At 32.9% G+C, this 12,011-nt stretch overlaps 1 protein-coding gene across 1 annotated transcript in view; it reads right to left on the reverse strand.

Moving 5' to 3' along the window:
- LOC118196037 (ubiquitin carboxyl-terminal hydrolase MINDY-2-like) overlaps positions 1-12,011 on the reverse strand; it is a 67,047-nt gene that overhangs the window by 44,675 nt on the left and 10,361 nt on the right. The window contains exon 4 of the mRNA XM_085811988.1: positions 3,552-3,742. Within this exon, the coding sequence (XP_085668114.1) occupies positions 3,552-3,742 (191 nt within the window). The remainder of the gene's footprint in view (positions 1-3,551; positions 3,743-12,011) is intronic.

The following is a 12,011-nucleotide window of genomic DNA, read 5'->3' on the forward strand; positions in this document are numbered from 1 at the left end:
AACCACTACACCACGAAGGCGGGAGATATACCTTATAGCATATTGTATGATGCTGAAAAAGTTTGGAGATTAGATTATCTGATTCAGGCAAGAAATATGAGGGCTGTTTGCTAGAGCTTCATCCCAATTTTGGTTGAGAAGCTGCCCCAGGGATAAATCTAACGGCCTTGGTTCGCTATTTCCTAATACCAGCCTCTCAAGTAGACTTTCAGTTTGACTGATTTTAAATGTTGAGTTAAAAAGATGCTTGAATCACAAACATCCAAATCTCTTACCTGGAATTCAAACTTAGATTTCAGCTCACTATCCCTCCTCGGGAGTAAATTTTGGGTAATGGAATAAAAAATAAGTTGTTTATGCAGACTGATACAGATCAACATATCTTATAAATAAATGTCATGTCACAGCTGTTGCGAGATTTTTTGATAAAATTCAAGCAAAGTGGAGATTTCAATGGCCAAGGAAACATCTGGATACCAGATAGGGTTTAACGACAGCCCATGTGCAGTTAAGCATTAACCTTACTGGAAAACTGCACTTTGTAAATTCTGATAGGGTTGTGCAAGCAATTGCAGCACTCCAATCATACTAATGTAATGTCATTATTGTGCCATACAGTTCCCTGTAAATCCCACATTATTTTGACAGTCATGCTTTGTGGGGCCACCATCCATGTCTTTAATTCCTAAATACAAATATGCTGATGCCCATCTAGATGCATCAATATCCCTGATATGATTTGCATTTTCTTCTTCAATCTATCATCTTCAAATCGTTAGCATAGTGGACACATAAAGATATTTCAGTTATGATATAAATAAAGGATCAATATAACCAACTGGTTGTAGGCCACCAGCCTAAAATAAAACTCTTTATGAAAACACTTGACTGAACCCGAAAATGATTTCAATAGCATCTGCAAAGCATTTCTGCAACTACACATATCTTCCAACATCAAAAACAGTTCTTGCAAAATGGGTATCTTATGATGATAAAAGCAACTTTTGGCTTAACTAACGTTTCTTTTTCTTACATTTTGCTACTTTATCACATGATAAACTTGCATATCATATCATGCATATAAATCATTCAGCTGCATATTCCATATTCTTTGCAACTTGCATAATTAAACAACCATACCAGAGATACTGGTGCATGAACTGTATGCTCATGGTGTTGCATTCTCTCTGTCAAGTACATACTTGCCAACCTATGACACTCAAAAATCAAGATATTTCTTTAAGAAATCAGAAGATTTTTCACAAAATGATAAGAATATAGTTTTTAATAATGAATTAACTTTAAATAGTTACTAATTCTTAAATGCAAGCAACACAAAAATATCTTACACATAAAAAACATTTTTATTATTTGCATTGTTTAAGAAAACAAAAAGACATTTTAATCAGTTTTCGTACAAATCTTATGAACAGTGGCAGATTTTGCTTCCGTATTCAAAATGTTATGAACAGTGGCAGATTTGTGCTTAGCTAAACTTACAGTAATCAGAAAATGTTTTGTGTGTTGAGCAATTTTTTTTATTTTGAGAGAAATTTGTATCAGCTTTATGCTTATATTTTGCAGTATTATTTTGAGAACTGCCAGTTGAATTGCTGAATGGCGCAGAAATTATTTTTCTCAAACCTATTTTTAACAATGGAGATAGTAACTACACCTCCATTTACTTTAGGTATTTTATAACTTTCAATGGAGCCTTTTATCTTAAGTCTCGAAGCATTTACTTCTTCTTTAAAAAATGCAAGAAGGTTCCATTGATCGAGGATTCTAGATAAACATTTCTTTAAAGACAGCCAGCGTGTACACACATATTTCAAAATTTTTCTCATTTCAGTATTATGCAGCTGTTGGAACTGTTTCAATTTTTCCTTCCTTTTAGAACTCCTTTCAAGATAATAATAAATATCAACAATCTGTTCATCCACATTTATTGGTAAAGAAGCTGTCCCTTTTTTAGCTGCTAAATTTAAGAGGTGACAGGTGCACCTCATAATCTGAAAATCTGAATTTTGAACTTCTTAAACACCAGACTTCAAGCCTACCATTACTGGCGCATTATCGGCACCAAGTGCTAAGCAATTATCCAGAGGGACTGCATTTTCTTTTAAAGTTTTATTAATTAGCTGTGCTATATTAAAGCCTGTTGAATGTCCTTCTAAAGTGGGGACAGAAAGTAAACTGCACTCAATTTCTGAAGTCTCTGGATTAAAAAAAGAAACAACAGTTGGATACAGTTTTGAATCTGTATTATTGCTTCCATCCGTAGAGAGGCAGAATGGAGCTGTTTTAATGCAATCAATAACTGAAGATATTTTTCAAACCCATTTCTTTAACAATTACACCTGTTTTTGTTCCTTGCAATTGAGTATTTCTTAGCGATTTCACTACTGGGAAACATTTTTCTAAATAAAGCTGCAGCGTGATCCTATGCATTCAGTGGCAGGTTGTGCTCCAGTAAAAAGGGAGAGAACAGACATTCTGCATTAATAACTTTTTGGTTCTTTGCTTCCGAAGAAAAATTTAATTTTTCGTTTTTTTTCAAAACAACTCACGTTGCTCTTGTGTTTTTGTGTACACACATGATTGAGAACATCCGCCCTTCCACCATGCGAAATCAAAAAATCGCAACGACAGACGGTACACATGGCAAATTTATTACATTTCCTTGAGGAAATAAATAATGGAGGAAAGTCAACTGTGTACTATTTTTGAAACGTATAGGAGTATTTCACCTTTCTTGCAGACATAACAAAAGATGATAATTTCTAAAACTATTTCCCGAAGGTACACGCACTCACACAACGCAGAACAAGATGAACGAAAAAACTAAAGAACATCCAAAATAACAACCTTGAGCTTGCTTTGTGCTCATTGGCTAATATATGCCAGATGACACGCAGTGCAGCTCGATGCCCATTGGAGAATGACGTTTCTGGATATGTATGCTCTCACTCACAAAGCAGAAATTCTCATCTGATTTGCAAGGTTTTGTTTTAGATATAATCTAGAGAAAATTCAATTGCTTTCAGATGTCCAAAATCACTTTTTTTTTTTTTTTTTTTTGTTTTTTTTTGTTGTTGCTGTTGTTTTGTTCACATAACGAAATATTAAGCCAAGTTTCATAAAAATCGTGAGAAATTTTAAGAATAAGAAAAAGTCAGGAGGAATATATTGTAAATCAGGTTGGTGGGAGAGAGGTCGAAAATCGGGAGAGTTATCAACTCTGCAAGTAGCATATATAGAGATTTCAAGATGAGGTTCTTATTGTTCCATGGCATTTTGGTTGGTATCAGGCCCGTAATTTCAACAGAGACAAAAAAGGCGGACCTTAAGTAAAATGTTATTACTTTGATCTTCCACCTATTTTGAAAATGAAATTTGAAAATGAAAACTGTACTATTCAAGAACAGCCAGATATACTTACATAATTCATCAACATAGTTTGTTAAGTCTAAATGGCTAATAGAGTGTAACACTTATTAAGAATTCAGACCAAACAGCAAAACTAGCAAGTCAAAAATGAGTTTTCTTACCTTCTGTAGCTTGGTCAGCATCCAAAGATGATTTTGAGTTAATTATTTTCTCAACCAACTGATTATAACTACATTTGCCAACAGCTTTCACAACATCTGTCATCTGTGGATCAATAAGCCAGCCATGGTATAAAGGTATCCTCAATAAATCAAATATAATACATTCAGGAGTGTATTCAAAATCACTGATTCTGGAATGAAATATAAAATCAGTAATAAATATAATATCAACATAACAACGGTTACTTAACTATTTTTACAATTACATCAATAAACACTAAAATTTCTTTTTATTTTACAATATAACAGTACGACTTCAATATCAGAATAGACTTTCTTCCTTCTCCTTATGTTTCAACATACAGTCTTAAATCACCATACAAATGTCAATAAACTGTAATATGATATGAATCTCAACTGAGGAAAACTCACATTTTATAAAGTATATCAGCAGTGAAAAAAATCCTACACCAGCTGCTTGTTTATTTAGCCAAACATGACAAAGTATGCAACAACCATCTGTCTAAAGAAGAAGGTGCCTTTTCTGAAGACATTCTAATAGAAATTCTGTCTTCAGTCCATGTTGCATAGAATAAAAACCGTTAAAATATGCAACAGCTACTTTATTCTTCATGGTTCAAACCCAAATGAAAATACTAATGTTTGGAACTCTCACCCATTCTGTCAAAACAGGGCATTCTAATCAAAATGAATTAATTTTAATATCAACAGATGGCTCAAAATACAGCCAGCACCTTTTGTTGGGAACACATACTATAATATGTTTTCTAACGTGAAAAGAAGAATGGATTTTAAATCATTAAACAAAAAGACACAGATATGATGGCCAAAAAATATTATAAAAGATCTACACAATAAACCCTCGCCAAATGCAGAACACAATTTTGCGTTCTTCACTGTCCCCATTTGTTGAATATGAGAATTTTAATTATATGTGGTAAAGTGCAAAGTCAGTCACATTGCAAGAATCCTCTTTAATGACTGCTTTCAAAATTCCATCATTACAAGAAGAATATTATTTAAAAAGCAAATTTAGTCATTTTTTTTTTTTTTTATAATCTTCCAGGATATGGTACTGAAGCCCTCACAGCACTGCATCAAATTTACAGAATTTATTCCTTCTACTGAACATCATTTCCTTAATCTAATCAATGGATCATGGAATTATAGAAACAATTACAGGCATTTTTATGTCTCTCCAAATAAAGCACTAGATGAAGGAAAGCACAACCCCCACTAATGGTATTTTGAAAGCAATTCAACATAGCACACTGCAGAAATGATTAAACTCATATGGGAACAAGTAAATTCATCAATAATGAATGCTTGCTGGCATCAGTGCCAACCAGAAGTCGTAAATAATGTTTATTTCTTCCCACTGAAAATGAAGTCTAGGAAACTGTACAAATTAGAAAAGCAATACGCAATATAGGATTTTCAGATATGGGAGATGGAGAAATTAAAGATTTAGTCGAGAATAATGATCATAAAATGACAAATGAGGAATTGGATGATCTTATAACACACGCCAATGGTCAAAGCAGCGACAGTGAAGAAAATTAAACAAACTCTTTAAAAAAGATGCAAGAACTGCCTGATTATGTAATGCAGATTAAACCAAATCAAGAAAGAAGACACTTTATGAGAGGTATTGAAAAACTTTGCACTCTTTACCACAAAACATTAAATGAGCTGAGGCAGATGCTCTCCCCAGCAAAAAAAGCTTTTAAAAAAAACAATTATATCATCTTAAATAGAAACAGAAATCCTCTAAACTGACATTTGTTCCTTTTTTTTTTTTTTTCCCCCTTTTAATTACAATAATATTTAGGTTTGTATAAATTATATATGTTACTGTGAAAGACTGAGACTTGGAGAATGTCAACATTCACATGGTCATTTGGGTGCATGTCCAAAATATTTGCCAAATATTCTTATTTCTGACTTACACCGGCAAATATTGACATTCACCGTGCACTAATGGTGAATGTTGAACACGTCGGAGATTTGCATTTTGTTCTCCGTATTTCAGCCACCATAAAACTTCAAGGGTGACGTAACATTTTCGACAGTCTTGCTGAAAGATTTGATTTGGTTTATTGAGATTACAGCAAAGCACACTAGGGCTATCTGCCTAAAGGAAAGGATGCCTTTGTGGAGGACTTTCTAAGAGAACTGGCTCGTATACACGTTAGGACATACATGGAGAAAACCATAAAAACGCCCATGCAGCCAGCCCGTTTGCGGGATTTCAACCTCGGACCGAACTACTAGTGTTCAGCGACTTTACCGTTCGACCGTTGATGGGCCTTGCTGAGAGGAGTAACCAATCCCTGTTGAGAAGAGTTGTTTGTAACTCTATAGAGGCGTTTTCACTTCGCGACATGTAGCTTTTGATTCTAACACGAGAAGGGCTACTTGATATTACTTGACTTCTTAATGATGACAGCAGTTGTGCTTGGATAAATGTTAAGCATTTAGTTTTAAATGTAGTCAATAAAGAACTTTTTTTTACTTATGCAATAATACCGTATATCTCAAAATATGAAAAAGCTTAAGTAACAGCACATGTAAATAAACTTTTGAACTTAAACAATACATTCTAAATGAGAAAAGAAAACTATACAAAAAAAAATTATGTGATTGAAATCTTATTTATTGCAACAACATAAACTTTTATGACATTTGAATTGCACAAGAGTCCCTTGCTTTTACGACTGCATTTAGTTGTGGAACATTTCCTTTTGCATGACAGCATGTATAGCCTTGCCCTCTACTTCTCAAATTAGCTGCAGCTGCTTCTCTCAGCAACATTACTTGAGAAGGAATCTTATCTACGGAAAGTAACTTTTCTTTACAAATTACGAACTGATTACACGCATAAAGCTGCTTGAAGGTGTCATTTTTATTTGCTACTTTATAAAAGGCAGAGTCTTATTCCAGCAACAATTGTCAACACATTTCGGCCATCTGTACGACCACAGTCAACATCAGGGACTTGTATTCATATGGTATGACCAATTTGAGAAGGAGAAAATTTTTTTTGAGGTTCGTAACATTTCCGTTGCTTGCCGTAAAAGATTCTCTTTCGCGGCCGATCTTTTTATAGAAATTAACTCGTGTTGTTCAGTTCAGGCTTGATAGGTCGCAGGTCCTCCTCAATATTTTTCTTTTGGAATATGGTTTTCGGTATGGCCACTGCTCAGATTTTCTTCAAAAAAATTCAATTTTTTAAGAGTTGTTCTTCGGTTTTAATATTTACAATTTGTTCGCCAGGCAGAAAAGATGATGCTATGCCTCTTCTTGGTTTAATGCCAAACATAGCTTCATACGGAGTAATCAATCCCGGTGAGGAAAGATGTGTTTGGGAAAAAAAAAAAAAATTGTCTTCTCGTTTACTCGCAATTAATGCATTTAAAATTTCAAGGAAAAGTTCAGAATTCACTGCAGTATCCATTCAGCATAAATTAGGATATCGGATTAAAAAAAATAATAATTTACGAAAACGTTGCACGTACCATCAAACCTAGCATAAGACTGACAGTGTTCCAGAGTATAACAAATACATGCTACATAACTTCAATCACAGCAGAGCAAAGGATTTGGTGACAGACAGACTCCCCTCTGTTGAACTCGACTTCTCTTTTCGACCTCCACCACAGTATATCTGCGATTGTCAACATACACCGGTGATGGCCCGAATGCACAAGAATATAACCAAATATTCGGTCTTTCACCGACGCATTTGGTATGTGTTGAATGTCGACATTCTTCAATTTCGGTCTTTCAATTTCGGTCAGTAACATATATACTTTTTAAATCTCAACTATAGCTAACTCTTTTTTTTTTTTTTTTTTTTTTTTTTTTTTTTTTTTTAAAGAACGTTAACTTTGGAAAATGTGATTTTGCTATCATGCAAAGTGTTGATGACATAACCTCCTTTGATTTACTGCATTGTGAGACCAAAGAGTTTCTATGGTAATTTTGGAATACAAATTAGTAAAATAGCTAGTATAAATGTTAACTGAAGGAAGATTTATTAATTGTTCATTTCTGAAATTTTTTTGATATGTGCTGATGATAACTACCAGAAAAAATTAACAGTTAGCTTTAAAAATATGAACTATTTTAGACAAGCAGGTGAATTTTTACTGGCAAGTTATTTACAGTAGAATAAATTTCAGGCAAAAGGAAAAATGGAACTGATGCGAGAGCACTAGTGCGCTATGATTTTAAAGTGGGATTAAATCAAGAAGAATGCATTCAACATCTACAATTAGCATTTGAAAATGAAGCTTCATCTCGTGCTACTGTATTCAGATGGTTTATAGAATTTCAGAGGTCGCAACTCTCTTCAGGATGAACACACAGGAAGGCCACTATCAGCAGTAATACCGGATAATGTGTCTGGCATATGGAAAATGTTAATCGATGATAATTGCTGCACCTACCAAATGACACAGAAAGGATGTATCATTGGATACACTGCCACTTATAAAATTATTCATAATTGCTTACAAAAAACTAGTCTGTCATTGCGTTTACCATAATTTAATGGAGCACCAAAAAGAGGAGCATGTCCGAATTAGTAAAGAAACCCTTAAATTACTTTAACTCTTTGACGCACGGTAGTCGCGCCCTGAAACCACCAATTTTCGAATTTTTTTCTCCTTTTCCTTCCGAAATTTTTGAGTGAAAATCAATTGATTACTGATCTTTTACCTCTAAATAACACAAAATGACTACAGAATCATACATGTTTTAGGTCTTAGTACTTAAAATCAGATGCTTTTTAAAATTCATTTTCAATGAGACAAAATAACTTTCTTTTATTAATATAAACAACTTTAAATTTCAAAAGTTATTCATCGCACATCAAGATTTCTATCATAGGCAATAATTAAACTACATATATAAAAAAACTCTCTCTATATATATGGCATTTGCTTTGTGGTTTCAGGGTGCAACTACTGCCCCACTAGAGCATTGTGACACAATGCTCTAGAGGCTCGGTGGTTGCGCCTTGAAACCATTGCTCTTCACAATGGCGTTTGCTTGCTTCTCAAATAGGAATGTTTATATTTACCCGGATATAGATAAGAGGTTTTGAAATTACAGAGTTATTTTATTACTAAACAATACATGCACCTGCCCAGTAAAAAGATTGTTCTCTTCCAGACTTTTCTTTGACCTCAACACATTTGTTCCCCAAGCTAGTATTGTGATTTTATAAATTATTTCCTATGGTTTAAATTTAATGTAAATATACTTTGCTATAATTAAAAATAGAAATCGCGTAAAGTTTTATTTAAATTAAAAATATTTTGTGAATATTTCGAGACGAAATGCGAATAAAATAAGTATGAATGGGAAACGAATGATCCGTACCAAAGCCAAACAGACCAAGGCCCCCCCCCATTAACATAAAAAAATGACAAATTTCATGTGCCAGATGAAAAGAAACTAAATAACGCTAGACATATACCTGTGAAATTTAGATCCAATCAGTGTACTATTTTGTAGCACAAGGAAGAAACATTATAGAAGATACATGTGCGAAACATGCAATGTGGGTCTATGCATGTAGCAAAAAGACAAAACATGCTTTGAACAGTGTCACAAAAAATATTTGTTCTTTGAAATAAAAAAAAAAAAAAAAAAACCACTGAGTCTTTTTTTTTATCCTTACTTTTTTATCCTTATTTAAGTTTTTTAATCTATGTAGCCAAACGTCCTTATTACTTTCACTGCTACAGAAAAATTACATAAATGTTTATTTTTTATTTTTTTCTGACGATTCAGTTTGTAAAATAATGTAAAAAATATATATATTATGCAATTCTTAAAATTCTTTAATTTCGTCACTTATTGGAAACACGCACAGAGAAAGGTAAGTTTTTCCCCCCTACTATCTAGGTAAGTTTCAAAGTCCCAGGCGTGCGGTGGTTTCACAGTGCGACCACCACCCACAAAACAATGGGTAAGAGTAGATTTTTTTTAATTCATATATTATTTGTCTCTAGGATCATAATATTCAATTTCTAGAGTTTTTAGTTAATAAATTATAAAAATAATATCGTGCGCATCAAAGGGTTAAACTGGTGGCCAATGCATTACTTCTAAAATCACAACTGGTGATGAAATATACATATAATTTTTTTATGTTTCAACACGTCAAAACAGTAAAGTATGGAACTTTGAAGGTGACCCCACGTCCGCAATGCTGGAAAAAAACAATGTGCCATGAAAAAAGTAAGGTATGCCGTTCTCTTCAGAAGTACAGGACTAGTCAAACCCATCAAGCTGGAAGGACAGAAGACAGTCACAGCTAACTGCTATACTGCTAAGTGCTTTCGAGAAGTGAATGTTAGAGAACTCATGCTCCACCATGACAATGCATCTTCTTATTCAGTACGATTGACAGTTAAGTTTCTTGAACAAAAACACACCAAAGTGATAGAATCACCCTATTCACCCAATATAACTATGTGCGACTTTTCGCTATTTTTTAGTCTAAACAAAAACTCATATGGTCATAGTTTTCATTCCGAGGATGAGATTGATGAGGCTATAAATGCATTTCTTTCATTGATTCCAAGAAATAAATGGCTTCAGGCATTTCATCTTTGGGAAATTCACCTACAGAAGTGCACTGATACTGGAGGAGACTACTTTGAATACTACTAAAATTTTGTTAAGTATAACTTTAAAAACCTGTATGTATCTCAAAAATTTCAACGTGACCCTTGTATTGTTGTGAATAATGCAATGAAGACATAGGTTTACATTTGCTTTTACACTGCTATAAGTTTTGATACAAATATATATTATACTGTCATAAATTTGGTATTATATGTAACTGTTTTTTATTTACATACATAACTGTCTTTTATTTTAACTTCAAATCCAATTTTAAATTTATAAACTATTGATAAACTGGTAATTTTTTAATCTTAAATCTTTGACATAATACTGTCTATAATAAATAGGAAACTTCTAGGCTTCTGTTTTCTTGAAGCCTAAATAAAAAAAAAAGCACAATATTTGCTGGCATGAAGTCCTTGATCATTTTATTGTTAGCTCAAAGAAATAATCTATAATTCTCTGGAAATTCTTATTCCTTAACAGATAACCATTACCAATGTGTTATTTTTAATCTTCAGAGTTTCCGACACGCAGCATATTTTGGAAATGAAATTAAAGATTTCATTACAGTTTTATGAAGAACTTTTTAGATTAATCTTCTGGAAAATATAATTCTTTTTGCTTTTTTTTCATTAATTAAAATGAATACAATTAGTTCAATAAAGATAAACTTTTTATTTCTGTCAGATAGTTCACTCAGTATTTTAAGTGCAATGGACAGAGAAGCCAAAAATTTTCCAAGAGTTCAAGCCCGGTGCAGGATCCTTACCAGAAGATAAAAATTGAAAGTGCAGAGAATCTGTGCTATTTTGCAAGTAACAGAAAGATATGGCAAGTTATTGCATTTATTACGGAGGAGGGAGGGAACTTTAAACACTTGATCAAGATAGCTAAAAAATTAATTTTGCAACATGTCACAGCAGCATGTGCTTCTTCTATTTATTGTTCTTGCTAAATTTTAAATAAGTGTCATAAATGCATATAAATTTACTAAAATCTTTATCAAGTAAATATGAACTCTTTATCAGTTTCAAGCAGCTAAATAGCTAGTTTAAATAAGGGATTTTAAAATATAACTTATTAATATAAATTATAGAATAGCTGCTTTCTACTCTACAAAAAATGCAATACATGTTATTTTAATTAGGTTAAATGCATGTTTATTTTAACCATATGTGTATACACTTTACGTTAAATGCCTGTTTATTTAATTCTGGGGAAAGCATTAAAAATAAAATAGAAAACACGGTAAAGAATGTAAACTTTTTTTTTGTCCTTAAATTACTTTTGAAACAATAATAAATTTAATGATATTTATATTTTAACGTTGCTGCTACTGGTGTAGAGACCAAATGATCTGTATTGTCACGTGTTCCTATATTAAATCCACTGAGATCTTTTTTACTGTACATTTATTTACAGTTTACTGCCACCTAGCAGTTACAGGTTACAGCTTACTGGTATTTACAGTAGGTACATGTTACAATCTGCCTGGCAGACACAATGCATTATATCATCATTTTCTATATCTGCCTGGCAGATAACAATGTATTATCACATTGTAGATACAATGCATTATATCATTAGTGGTAAGATGCCTGACACCTTGGCGTGTCTGCTCCCTCGTCATTCAATACCGCAAACAACCAACTCTTTGTACGGTGCACCCTCTGGTAAAAATTATCGCTATTGGAGGAAGTCAAAACAACTGGTATTATGAATTTCTATTTCAAAATAGATACTATACTAGGTACTCAAAAACACATTTTCATATATTTTTTTGAATAAGTTGAA

Source organism: Stegodyphus dumicola, chromosome 2 (genome assembly GCF_044657685.1).
Source record: "Stegodyphus dumicola isolate Sdum_Otavi_A_Nest chromosome 2, ASM4465768v1".
NCBI lineage: Eukaryota > Metazoa > Arthropoda > Arachnida > Araneae > Eresidae > Stegodyphus > Stegodyphus dumicola.